Raw genomic sequence first — 13864 nt, forward strand, 5'->3', positions numbered from 1 at the left:
GGCAAATTTTTGACAAGCAAACAAAATAAATTCTCAAGGTTTCTAATTTTTTATTCAAATTTTTTTCCTTCTTTTCACAGTCTTGCTCCGTTGCCTAGATTAGAGTGCACTGGCACAAACTTGGCTCACTGCAACCTCCACTCTCAGATTCAAACAATTCACCTACCTCAGCCTCCTAATTAGCTACAATTACGGGCATGCACCACCACGCCCAGCTAATTTTTTTTTGTATTTTTAGTAGAGATGAGGTTTCACCATGTTAGCCAGGCTGGTCTCAAACTCCTGACTTCAAGTGATCTGCCCACCTCAGCCTCCCAAAGTGCTGGGATTACAAGTGTGAACCATTGTGCCCAGCCATAAATAAATATTAGTTTTAGTATACATTTAATATATTTTTTCATTCCCCTATGCATTTATAACTGATAGCATTTTAATTTTATCTATATTAGATATATCTAATAATATAATTATTAGAACAATTACAATTTTTCCCATTAAGGTCATTGTGCATAACTTCAGCTTCCACATTTTCTTTTTTTTTTTTTTTGAGACAGAGTCTCACTCTGTTGCTGCCAGGCTGGAGTGCAGTGGTGCAATCTTGGCTCACTGCAACCTCCACCACCCCGGTTCAAGCCATTCTCTTGCCTCAGCCTCCCGAGTAGCTGTACTACAGGCATCTGCCACCATGCCCAGCTAACCTTTTGTATTTTTAATAGAGATGGTATTTCACCCTGTTGGCCAGGATGGTCTCAATATCTTGACCTCATGATCTACCCGTCTTGGCCTCCCAAAGTGCTGGGATTACAGGTTTGAGCCACCATGCCCTACCTTTTTTTTTTTCCTTGAGACAGTCTCGCTCAGCTGCCCAGGCTGAAGTGCAGTGGTGCAATCTGGGCTCACTGCAACCACTGTCTTCCAGGTTCAAGCAATTCTCCCGTCTCAGCCTCCTGAGTAACTGGGATTACAAAAACCTGCCATCATGTCTGGCTAATTGCTGTATTTTAGTAGAGATGGGGTTTTCACCATATTGGCCAGGCTGGTCTTGAACTCTGACCTCAGATGATCAGCCCGTTTTGGCCTCCCAAAGTGCTAGGATTACAGGCTTGAGCCACTGCGCCCAGACGGCTTGCACATTTTCAGTCTTGCATTAATTACTGTGCAAGGCAAGGACTGTCTATACTGCAATCTCAGTCCCCAATCTGGAACTAATGTTTAGTTCTGTAGGTAACTTCTTCCCTGCTTGCGACTGTGTGCAATGTTGATTATACTTTGTAAAGCACAATACGGAAATTAGGCATTATTATTATTATTCCTAATTACTGGATAAGAGTATATACTTTGTGTGTAACCCACCTGAATTCAAATCTCAGCTCTGCCACTTATTAGGAGAATCTTGGGCAAGTGATTTAACATATTTGTTTCACATTTTCTTCATTTCTAAAACTGGGCTAAGGTGGGCATGGTGGCTCATGCCTGTAATCCCAGAACTTTGGAGGCTGAGGCATGAGGATCACTTGAGGTCAGGAGTTCGAGACCAACCTGGCTAACATGATGAAATCCTGTCTCTACTAAAAATACAAAAATTAGCAGGGCGTACTGGCAGATGCCTGTAATCCCAGCTACTGGGGAGGCTGAGGCAGGAGAATCACTTGAACCTGGGAGGCGGAGGTTGCAGTGAACCAAGATTGAGCCAGGACTCCAGCCTGGGCGACAGAGGGAGATTCAATGCCCCCTAAATAAACTGGACTAATAGTTCTTATCTTACAGTTTTAGTTATAAGAATTAATGTGTCACTGTAAACATGAGAAAGATAAATTATTTAAAAAATAAATAAGAATTAATGTGAAATATTTTAGAAGGTTTCAGACCCTTAATAAGTGCTTGCTACTACAATTGACTAGTTTTTTTTTTTTTTGAGACAGAATTTCGCTCTTGTTACCCAGGCTGGAGTGCAATGGCGCGATCTCGGCTCGGTGCGATCTCGGCTCACCGCAACCTCTGCCTCCTGGGTTCAAGCAATTCTCCTGTCTCAGCCTCCCGAGTTGCTGGGACTACAGGCGCACGCCACCATGCCCAGCTAATTGTTGTCTTTTTAGTAGAGATGGGGTTTCACCATGTTGACCAGGATGGTCTCGATTTCTTGACCTCGTGATCCACCCGCCTCGGCCTCCCAAAGTGCTGGGATTATAGGCGTGAGCCACCGCGCCTGGCCTCTGACTCGTTTTAAAAATAAAAAATAAAATGCTTGGTATTATTGTACTTGGCTCTGCTTATTTCATTCCATAAGCAGTTACCAAGCTCCTAATGTGCTTCAAGCACTGAGGAAATAGGAATGAATGAGCCTGGCTTTCTGGGTATTCAGTCCTGTGAATCAAATACTAATTTGAACTTGACATTCAAAGTGTTAAAGCAGGGCTACGTATTAGCAAGGTTGAGGTGGGCAGTCTTTAAGAGGATGGGAAATTCCGCTGTGGGCACTTTCCCTTATTTCCTGGGTAACTCAGTAAAGAAACCTCTCAGAACCTCACCTTATACATCTGTAAAATGGGCCAATACCTTCATCATTATAAATACTACTGGTTGAGTTTAAAACAGTCCTATCTTTTCCTTCATAAACCCACTTGTTGAAGTTTCCTTGAGTCTCCCCTTCCTTGCAAAAAAAAAACAAACCATTTCTTTTCCTACGCCTGTTGCACAGTGCTGACAAAAAGGAACTGCTCAACAATATCTAACATTATTGAACAATTACTAAGTGCTAGGGGCTGTTTGAAGTGCTTTCATGTATCAAATAGTTTGATACTCACAAGAACTCCAAGAGAAGAAGGGTTACTGTTAGTCCTACTTGGCAAATTTGGAAGCTGAGGTTCACAGAAGATAGTTTCCCTCTTTCTTTAAAAAAAAAAAAAAAAAATACCACACCACACCTACCCATAAGTTTAAATGAAACATTGATGGGCCATTATTAATATCCAATTTTTTTCAAAATAAAGCAATATTTCCATTTACTCTCCCTCTTTCTTTTCCTCTGTCTTCCTCTCCTTTACTTATTTTTTTTTTCTTTCTTTCTCTCAAAAAAAAAGAAATCAACTTGTAAACCTCTAGATCCAGGTCGGCAGTGTCTCTCTCATTGCTTGATTCCCTTCCTTCCCTTCCCTTCCCTCCCTCCCTCCCTCCCCGCTTCCTCCCTTCCTTCCTTCCTTCATCCCTTCCTCCCTCCCTACCGTCCTTCTTCTCTCCCTTCCTGCCTTCCTCCCCCACCCCCCCCAAAAAAAAAAAAAAAAAAGAAGACCTATTTTTCTCAAGAGGTAAAGAACGTGGGCTTCGTAATCAGATTAAACTGAGTTTGAATACTGCTTCGGTCACTTACTAAATATGTTCAATTGGGCAACTTCTTGCTTAATCTTTAAGTCTCAATTTCCTCACGTGTAATATAATATGTTAATAACAATACCCACTACCGGAATATTGAAATGAGAACTGAAATAATGTCTGTACATTGCCTGGCACATCACAAACGCTCAATTGATGGCATTTAGTTAACATTATTCTGCTTTAAAAAAAGTGGGCGTCTAAACGCCGCCGGGTCAGGCAGGGGGCACTCCTTAGAAATCAGAACTGCAGCCGGGCGCGGTGGCTCAAGCCTGTAATCCCAGCACTTTCGCAGGCCGAGGCGGGCGGACCACCTGAGGTCGGGAGTTTGAGACCAGCATGACCAACATGGAGAAACCCTGTCTCTAATAAAAATACAAAATTAGACGGGCGTGGTGGCGCATGCCTGTAATCCCAGCTACTTGGGAGGCGGAGACAGGAGAATCGCTTGAGCCGGGGAGGAGGAGGTTACGATCAGCCGAGATCGCGCCATTGCACTCCAGCCTGCGCAACAAGAACGGAACTCCGTCTCAAAAACAACAATAAAAAGAAATCAGAACTGCACAGACAACAACACTGGAACTAACTGGATGTTAAATCAGCCTTAACTGGCCAGAGGAAACTAGACTACGGGCGGTCAGATCCTTCCATCCACCCTCTCGCCCCTTTCACCTTTGCCCCCCTTTTCCTCTTCCGACACAGTCTGAAACCCGAAGTGCGTTTCCGTTGCCCGCTTCTCTTGGGACAAGAGCCGCGCACTTAGTGGGGCCTCGGGCCAAGAGCCACGAAGCCCGAGGAGCTGACAGCCCCGCATCGCCCGCGACCACCTACGACTGCAATAGTTCCATAGAGCCAAGCTTCTGGGAGCCGCCATCTTGGTACTCGAGTTCCAAGGGCCAGAAGGTACGCCGTGTTGCGTCACCAGAAGAACGACGGCGGCTGGGCGCAAACATTATTAGACGAACGCGCCCTGAAATCTGATCCTGAGGTCTGCATGCAAAATCTCTAGGATACAGATCCCTTCCTCTCTCTCTTCTCAAATTGAATTTACAATTCACCAGGAATGAGGGGACCTCTGGGGGAACCCTGGGTCACCTCTTAGCGGCCATGTCGCTGAATCCTGCCAGGCAGAAGAGTACTAACTCGTAAGATATCCAGGAACTCTTGTTTTGTGTTGTAGAAGGGGGAAATTGAGGCATGGTGTGGTTTAAAACCCAAGATCACGGGCCAATTCCTGCACACTTTGTTGAGCGTAAAAATCACCTGGTTTATTTAAAATGCAGATTCCTGGGCCTCCAACAACCAGATATTTTGAATCAATACATCTAGCATATATCCCTTTAATCTGTTAAAAAAAAAAAACTGGCGATTCTCATGCAAGAGATTTGCAGACAATTCTTAAGAAACATATGCCAGACTACTCTGGAAAATAAACATAGGACAGACTTCTTTGGTCTGCCCATTTTACGAACTTAGGAAGTTCATAAATGGGAACGAAAGCTCTGGTCCACTTAGCAAGCCAAAACCAAACACCACTCACTTGGTCTCCTGCTGACACAAAGCTACATTTCTAGCTCCAACTGGCATGTTATGAGTGTTTTACTTCAGCCCCAGATTTTCACTCTTTTTTAACGGAAAGGGTAATGTGGACCATCTTGTGCAAAAGAAAGAATGGATGTCCTTGAATTTCGCTTGGATTACTGTGTGTTTCTGCTTTCATTCCATTTTAAATGTATGTTTCCTGTAAATATTTCACGAGGAGAAAGCGCCAATAGGAGAAACTATTTTGAAATGAAAATTCTCTTCTTGGTTTAATATAGCCTGACAGATGGACACCTACCGCTCTCGTTTGGGAAGTACTGCACTGGGATTTCTGTTTTTTTCTCTTTTATTTTAAGAATGATAGAAGATCCTCGTTGGTATAGTAATGAGAAAAAAAAAAGAGGAATAATACAAGGGAGAAATGATTCATCCATGTACTCATAGTTCTCATGTCTTTGTTAAAAGAAAGTGGCCGGGCTCAGTGGCTCATGTGTGTAATCACAGCACTTTGGGAGGCTGAGGCAGGCGTACTGCAGAGGTCAGCAGTTTGAGACCAGCCTGGCTAACATGGTGAAACCCCATCTCTACTAAAAATACAAAAATTAGCCAGGCGTGGTGGTGCACACCTGTAGTCCCAGCTATTTGTGAAGCTGAAGCAGGAGAATCGCTTCAATCTGGGTGGCAGAGGTTGCAGTGTGCAGAGATAATGCCACTGCACTCCAGCCTTGGAGACAGAGTGAGACTCCCTCTCAAAAAAAAAAAAAAAAAGAGAGAGATTAGTATCTAACTTCTTTTATTACATTTAAACTGTTAATTCCAAGAAAGTCATTTATTTATATACTTATTAATGTCTTTTATACCGTGTAACGATAAATAAGGAGGCACAAAGGGCCCAATTCTTGACTTCTTTTTTTTTTTTTTTTTGAGAAGGAGTTTCGCTCTTGTTACCCAGGCTGGAGTGCAATGGCGTGATCTCGGCTCACCGCAACCTCCGCCTCCTGGGTTCAGGCAATTCTCCTGCCTCAGCCTCCTGAGTACCTACTGGGATTACAGGCACGCGCCACCATGCCCAGCTAATTTTTGTATTTTTAGTAGAGACGGGGTTTCACCATGTTGACCAGGATGGTCTCGATCTCTTGACCTCGTGATCCACCCGCCTCGGCCTCCCAAAGTGCTGGGATTACAGGCGTGAGCCATCGTGCCCGGCCTATTTACTTTTTTCTTTTTTGAAATGATGTTTTGTTCTCGTTGCCCAGGCACACCACAACCTCCGCCTCCCAGGTTCAAGTGATTCTCCTGCCTCAGGCTTCTGAGTAGCTGGGATTACAGGCACCCACCATCACTCCCGGCTATTTTTTGTATTTTATCTTACTTTTTATAGAGATGGCATTTCACCATCTTGGACAGGCTGGTCTTGAACTCCTGACCTTGTGATCCGCTTTCCTTGGCCTCCCAAAATGCTGAGATTACAAGCGTGAGCCACTGCATCTGGCCTATTTTTTGTATTTTTAGTAGAGATGGGGTTTCACCATGTTGGCCAGGCTAGTCTTACTTATTCATTCATTCTTTATTTTGAAACAGGATATCACTTTGTCGCCCAGGATAGAATGCAGTGGCACAATCACAGCTCACTTCTCAGCCTCCCAGGGTCAAGTGATTCTCCCACCTCAGCCTCCCTGAGTAGCTGGGACTACAGGTATGTACCACCACACTGGGCTTATTTATTATTTATTATTTTTTTTTTGAGATGGAGTTTCGCTGTTGTTGCCCAGGCTGGTCTTTGCTGTAATCCCAGCACTTTGGGAGGCCAAGGCAGACAGATCTTCTGAGGTTTGGAGTTTGAGATTGCAATGGCACAATCTTGACTCACTGCAACCTCTGCCTCCCAGATTCAAGGGATTCTCCCGCCTCAGCCTCCTGAGTAGCTGGGATTATAGGCACGTGCCACCATGCCCAGCTAATTTTTGTGGGTTTTTTTTTGAGACGGAGGTTTGCTCTCCTTACGCAGGCTGGAGTGCAATGGCGTGATCTCGGCTCACCGCAACCTCCGCCTCCTGGGTTCAGGCAATTCTCCTGTCACAGCCTCCTGAGTAGCTGGGATTACAGGCATGCGCCACCATGCCCAGCTAATTTTTTGTATTTTTAGTAGAGACGGGGTTTCACCATGTTGACCAGGATGGTCTCGATCTCTTGACCTTGTGATCCACCCACCTCGGCCTCCCAAAGTGCTGGGATTACAGGCTTGAACCACCATGCCCGGCCTATTTTTGTGTTTTTTAGTAGAGACGGGGTTTCACCTTGTTGGTTAGGCTGGTCTCGAACTGACCTCGTGATCTGCCCTCCTGGGCCTCCCATAGTGCTGGGATTACAGATGTGAGCCACCGTGCCCAGCAATTTATATATTTTTTATTGAGACAGGGTTTTGTCATGCTGCCCTAGCTGGTCTTGAACCCCTGGGTTTGGGCAATCTGCCCACCTTAGTCTCCCAAAGTGCTGGGATTCCAGGAGTGAACCACCACACCTGGCCCTGTTCATTTCCTTAATAGCATGTGTATATGATCTTTTTTTCTCTCTCTCTTTTTTTTTTGAGACGGAGTTTCGCTCTTGTTACACAGACTGGAGTGTAATGGCACGACGATCTCGGCTCACCGCAACCTCCACATTCTGGGTTCAAGCAGTTCTCCTACCTCAGCCTCCCGAGTCGCTGGGACTACAGGCATGCACCACCATGCCCAGCTAATTTTTGGATTTTTAGTAGAGATGGGGTTTCACCATGTTGACCAGGATGGTCTCGACCTCTTGACCTTGTGATCCACCCGCCCCGGCCTCCCAAAGTGCTGGGATTACAGGCTTGAGCCACCGCGCCTGGCTTTTTTTTTTTTTAAGAGGAGATTTCACCATGTTGATCAGGCTGATCTTGAACTCCCAACCTCAGGTGATCCGCCCGCCTTGGCCTCCAAAGTATGTGATCTTTTGAATCTCAAACTACTATGTGTAGAAGGCAATCATTTGTAATTTTCTGAAGTACAAATAGATGTGGTGTGATTTCCAAGGTCTTAGTGTCTATATCTGTAAGCCATACTTTTTTTTTAATTTTAATTTTTACTAATGAATGGGTTTCACTATGTTGCTCAGGCTGGTCTCAAACTCAGCATCAAGTGATCCTCCTGCCTCAGCCTCCCAGAACGTTGTGATTACAGGCTTGAGCCACTTTGCCTGGCCATGTGTGTGATTTTCTTTTTTTTCTTTTTGAGACAGAGCTCTGTTGCTGGAGTGCAGTGGCGGGATCTCAGCTCACTGCAACCTCTGCCTCCTGGGTTCAAGCAATTCTCCTGCCTCAGCCTCCGGAGTAGCTGGGACTACAGGCACCTGCCACCATGCCCAGCTAACTTTTCTATTTTTAATAGAGATGGGGTTTCACCATGTTGGCCAGGATGGTCTCGATCTCTTGACCTCATGATCCACCTGCCTGGGCCTCCTAAAGTGCTGGGATTACAGGCATGAGTCACCATGCCCGGCCTCTTTTTTTTTTGAGACAGAGTCTTACTGTGTCACCCAGGTTGGAGTGCAATGGAGTGATCTCAGCTCACTGCAACCTCCACCTCCAGGTTCAAACAATTCTCCTGCCTCAGCCTCCTGAGTAGCCGGGACTACCGGCTCCTGCCACCATGCCTAGCTAACTTGCGTATTGTTAGTAGAGACAGGGTTTCACCATATTGGCCAGGCTGGTCTTGAACTCCAGCCTGACCTTGTGATCTGCCCACGGTGGGCTCCCAAAGTGCTGGGATTACAGGCTTGAGCCACCGCATCCGGCCATTTTCTCATCTTTAAATTTATTTTATTTAGGGACAGAGTCTTGCTATGTTACCCAGGCTGGACTCATACTCCTGGGCTCAAGTGATCATCCCTCCTCAGCCTCCTGAGCTGGGACTACAGGTGTACTCAGCCTAAAATTTAGTTATTGTGAGAATTAAATGTGATAGTCCATGTTAACAGCTGTTAAATATAGTTTATAGGAGGCCATTGGTTTGCACTGAGCTTCAGCACAATAGACCAAACCAAAACAGAGTTACTCAAGGTCAAGTTCTACCCAACCACGCCTAAACTAAGTTGTTTAGCTGACCTTCTGATAAATCACCAAATTCCCAAACAGGTCAGTTTTAGTCCACATAAGGAAGTCCATTCTGCTTAAACCTTTACAAGAAAAGTAACTTTGAAATGACTAATCTGCTTTTCGTTTTATATTCCTACTTTTTTTTTTTTTTTTTTTTTGAGACAGAGTTTCACTCTTGTTGCCCAGGTTGAAGTTGTACTTGGCATGATCTCAGCTCACTGCAACCTCCACTTCCCGGGTTCAAGCCATTCTCCTGCCTCAGGCTCCTGAGTAGCTGGGATTATAGGCATGCACCCCCACGCCTGGTTAATATTTTGTATTTTTGGTAGTGATGGAGTTTCTCTCTGTTGGTCAGGCTGGTCTCGGACTCCCTACCTCCAGTAATCTGTTTGTCTCATACTCCCAAAGTGCTGGGATTACAGGCATGAGCCACCAAGTCCGGCTTGTTATTATTTTTTTTAAGACAGGAACTCCCTCTCTGTCATTCATACTGGAGTGTACTGGCACAATCATATCTCATTGCAACCTCCAACTGCTGGGCTCAGGTGATCCTCCCACCTTAGTTTCCTGAGTAGCTAGGACTACAGGTGTGCAGCCACAGCCACTATGCTTGGCTAATTTTCTTTTCTTCCTTTCTTTTATTTTAAATTAAAGTTAGTTTTATTCAAAGTATTTTATTCAGAGCCCAGCTAATTTTTGTATTTTTAGTGGAGATGGGATTTTGATATGTTGGCCAGGTTGGTCTTCAACTCCTGGCCTCAAGTGATCTGCCCCCTCAGCCTCCCAAAGGGCTGGGATTACTGGTGTGAGCCACCAAGCCTGGCTGCCCAGATAATTTTTTTTTTTTTGAGACAGAGTATAGCTCTGTTGCCCAGGCTGGAATGCAATGGGGAGATTTTGGCTCACTACAAACTCTGCCTCCTGGCTTCAAGCAATTTTTTTTTTTTTTTTTTTTTTTTTAAGACAGAGTTTGCTCTTGTTACCCAGACTGGAGTGCAATGGCGCGATCTCGGCTCACCGCAATCTCTGCCTCCTGGGTTCAGGCAATTCTCCTGCCTCAGCCTCCTGAGCAGCTGGGATTACAGGCATGTGCCACCATGCCCAGCTAATTTTTTGTATCTTTAGTAGAGATGGGGTTTCACCATGTTGACCAGGATGGTCTCGATCTCTTGACCTCGTGATCCACCCGCCTCGGCCTCCCAAAGTGCTGGGATTACAGGCTTGAGCCACCGCACCTGGCCAATTTTTTTAAATTTTTAGTAGAGACGAGGTTTCGCCATGTTGGTCAGGCTGGTCTTGAACTCTTGACCTCGTGAGCCACCTGCCTCAGCCTCCCAAAGTGTTGGGATTACAGGCGTGAGCCACCAAGCCCGGCCAAGAATAAAAATAGTTTTTAAAAAGTTACTAGCATGATGACTTATGTTGGAGTGTAAAAAAAAAAAAGTTAAGCCAAGGCCAGATGCAGTGTCTCACGCCCGTAATCCCAGCATTTTGGGAGGCCAAGGCGGGCGATTCAGAGGTCAGGAGATCAAGACCAGCCTGCCCAATATGGTGAAACCCTGTCTCCACTAAAAATACAAAAATTAGCTGGGTGTGGTTGCGGGCGCCTGTAATCCCAGCTACTCGGGAGGCTGTGGCAGGAGAAACGTTTGAAACTGGTCGACAGAGGAAGACTTCGTCTTGAGAAAAGAAAAATAAATTATTATTCTTTAGAGACAGGGGTCTCGCTATATTCCCCAGGCTGGTCTGGAACCCCTGGTCTCCAAGGATCCTTCCACCTCTGCCTCCCAAAGTGTTGGGATTACACGAATGAACCACGGTCTCCTCCCATTTCTGCCTCAGTCTCCCAAGTAGTTGGGACCACAGCCGTGTGCCACCACACCATGCTAGAGAAATAAAGTGATGTACTGTATGAAGTACTGTAAAGTGATACTAAATGTAAGGTATTGTCCTTATTAACGCTATTATTATTATTCCTAATATGCGATAGACTAAGGGCCATAAATCAATTGGTATTAACGCTGGAATTTGAACCATAAATCAAACAAGTCTAGAAAGGAGTTTCACAGGTATTTCAATGTTTGGCTACATTATTGTTAGTGTATATTATTATTGTTGCTGTATTTTTAGTGTACTAAGTCAAAAAACCTGCACCTGGAGAGAACTACAACTCACATTATCCTTAACACCCTCACAGTGGGGTTGGAACTGGGGTCTGGGAGGAAATTAATTTTTTTTTTTTTTTAGACGGAGTTTCGCTCTTGTTACCCAGGCTGGAGTGCGATGGCGCCATCTTGGCTCACTGCAACCTCCGCCTCCTGGGTTCAGGCAATTCTCCTGCCTCAGCCTCCTGAGTAGCTGGGATTACAGGCACGCGCCACCATGCCCAGCTAATTTTTTGTATTTTTAGTAGAGACGGGGTTTCACCATGTTGACCAGGATGGTCTTGATCTCTTGACCTCGTGATCCACCCGCCTCGGCCTCCCAAAGTGCTGGGATTACAGGTGTGAGCCACCGCGCCCGGCCCAGGGAGGAAATTAAAAGAAGGAAAAAAAAAAAAAAAAAACACCAAAAAAACCCAAAAAACCCACGAGCCCCGGATGTAGGCAAAAACTACATTTCCCAGAATACGTCACCCTTTCGCCGCTATATATACAGTCCATCCGGGTTCTTTGAGATGCTGTTTGGCGACTCGTCGCCATTCCCGGAGTAACTCGGCCTCGGCCCAGAGGCGAGTGTCCGTCGCTGTGTCGGAGACATTTGTCCCCGACACCAAGCCAGCCAGCCCTCTCCCCTGCCCCGCGGCGGGAGAGCGTGTCCGGCCGGCCGGCGGGGCTCGCGCACCCTCCCTCACCTCCCCTTCCCCGGCAGCCTCCGCCCCGCCAGGCCCGGCCAAGTACTCCCGAGCCCCGGCCTCCTCCTCTTCCTCGATCACCGCTGCCGCCGGGCTTGACAGCCCCATCCGCCGCTTCTCTTTCTAATTTGAGAAACCAAGGAAGGAAACAGGGAAAAATGTCGCCATGAAGACCGAGAACCGCTGCCGCCGCCGACCCCCGCCGGCCCTGAACGCCATGAGCCTGGGTCCCCGCCGCGCCCGCTCCGCTCCGACCGCCGTCGCCGCCGCCGAGGCCCCCGTTGATGCCGCTGAGCTCCCCCAACGCCGCCGCCACCGCCTCCGACATGGACAAGAACAGCGTCTCCAACAGCTCCTCCGCCTGTTCGGGCAGCAGCAAAGGGCAACAGCCGCCCCGCTCCGCCTCGGCGGGGCCAGCCGGCGAGTCTAAACCCAAGAGCGGTAAGGGCGGGCCTGCGGCAGTGGCCGGGGGCGACTGCCCCTGAGGCTGGGGAGAGAGTCCTTGCCCTCTTGTCTGCTGGGTTACCCCGGGACAGGCTCCACTTTCTATTATAGCTCCTACGTGCCCTTTTCCATAGCTCTCGTTAGTTATGCTAATCAGCGCTGTATTGCGTGGTTTACGTGGGTCCTTTACATTAATACTCAAAACTGCTCGAATTCCCATTTTACACTTGAGGAAAGCAAGATTGAGAAAGGGTAAGGTCACCCAGCTAGTATGTGCCTCACAGCAGGCCTTAAGACCTGGTTTGTCTGACTCATCAGTCCACGCTCCTAAAACCACTACGTTCTTCTACCCTTTAGAGTTGAATTAACATTGGATAGTGTTCAAGTTTAGACGAGTGGGTGGGGCCCGAGGGCCTTTCAAATTTAGATCTCTTATTTAATAATCTGGCCTCAGATCCATTCCTCTTTCGAAGAGGAAGTCATTGAATGGTCTATTCAGTGTGGGGTTAAGAGCACAGACTATCAATTCAGTCCTTTTGGGTCCCAGTTTGCCAGACCTTGAGTGAGTGCCCCGAGTTTACTTACTTGTAAAGGTAGGTGGAGGTAATAGAATTAAATAAACTTCGAAAACAAATAAACTAAGGTCTTCGGGTATCTGACGTCTATTTTGCACGAGATACACGTCTATTTTTGTGTGTTGGACTGTTAATTGTCCTTTAACAGGGATGGTTTTATTTCTGTAATCAAGTCTCTCAATATTAAACTATGACCATAATGATGATAGCTACCTTTAATCGAGGGCTTACCATGTGCCAAGTACTAGGTGAAGTTTTTTTTTTTTTTGAGACAGTCTTACTCTGTCACCCAGGTGGGAGTGCAGTGGCATGATCTCTGCTCACTGCAACCTCCCCCTCCCGGGTTCAAGCAATTCTCCTGCCTCAGCCTCCTGAGTAGCTGGGGTTACAGGCGTCTGCCACCGCCATTTGGCTAATTTTTGTATTTTTAGTAGAGTCGGAGTTTCACAGTCTTGGCCAGGCTTGTCCTGAACTCCTGACCTCGTGATCCACCCGCCTCAGCCTCCCAAAGTGCTGGGATTACAGGCGTGAGCCACTGCGCCTGGCCTGAAGTTTTTACCTCTGTTATCACTGTGCCAGTCACTGACCTGTCTAGCAGGGTGAAATTGTTCATATTTAAAGAAGGAATAAGCTGAACAGGTAGGATGTTAGGAGTTGGCAGAGATTGGAGTCCAGTGTTTTTTATTTTATTTTCAAGTTTGTACTAATCTCTGCTCTCTTTTGTAATTCAGTCACATTAGCAGTAATAGGAAGATGTCAGCGACAGTGGGTATGTTGTGGCAGAGAGGGAAATATTTGGAGTTCCTAAATGTGGAGGTCCAGTTTAAAACAGTTTAAAACAGATAAAAATCTGTAAGAGAGACCGGTTGTGGTGGCTCACACCTGTAATCCCAGCACTTTGGGAGGCTTGAGGTGGGGAGTGTCACTTGAGCCCAGGAATTCCGCACCAGTTTGGGCAAGATTGTA

The 13864-nt window shown here is 46.4% G+C and overlaps 2 protein-coding genes and 1 long non-coding RNA gene across 10 annotated transcripts in view; 2 read left to right on the top strand and 1 right to left on the bottom strand.

The window, feature by feature from the left end:
* Nucleotides 1-4260, bottom strand: part of COQ5 (coenzyme Q5, methyltransferase) — a 26466-nt gene extending 22206 nt beyond the window's left edge. For all 4 annotated transcript variants that reach the window (XM_009004779.6, XM_009004777.6, XM_009004776.5 and 1 more), the window contains exon 1: nucleotides 4042-4260. In XM_009004779.6, coding sequence (XP_009003027.4) covers nucleotides 4042-4243 — 202 coding nt within the window. In that variant the 5' untranslated portion in view covers nucleotides 4244-4260. The remainder of the gene's footprint in view (nucleotides 1-4041) is intronic.
* On the top strand, nucleotides 3807-7963 carry LOC144577688 (uncharacterized). 2 transcript variants are annotated; one of them, XR_013522164.1, is made up of 3 exons: nucleotides 3807-4357; nucleotides 6493-6607; nucleotides 7502-7963. It is a non-coding gene; the product is annotated as an uncharacterized LOC144577688 (long non-coding RNA). The 2 variants fall into 2 exon arrangements; XR_013522165.1 differs by having other exon boundaries at nucleotides 4331-4514.
* A 3741-nt stretch (nucleotides 7964-11704) lies between these two features.
* RNF10 (ring finger protein 10) overlaps nucleotides 11705-13864 on the top strand; it is a 44312-nt gene continuing 42152 nt past the window's right edge. For all 4 annotated transcript variants that reach the window (XR_013522161.1, XR_013522162.1, XM_035257826.3 and 1 more), the window contains exon 1: nucleotides 11705-12320. Coding sequence is in view for 2 of the 4 variants with exons in the window: in XM_035257826.3 (XP_035113717.1) it covers nucleotides 12164-12320 (157 nt within the window). In the remaining 2 variants the exon portion in view is untranslated. The remainder of the gene's footprint in view (nucleotides 12321-13864) is intronic.

Source organism: Callithrix jacchus, chromosome 9, assembly GCF_049354715.1.
Source record: "Callithrix jacchus isolate 240 chromosome 9, calJac240_pri, whole genome shotgun sequence".
Lineage (NCBI taxonomy): Eukaryota > Metazoa > Chordata > Mammalia > Primates > Cebidae > Callithrix > Callithrix jacchus.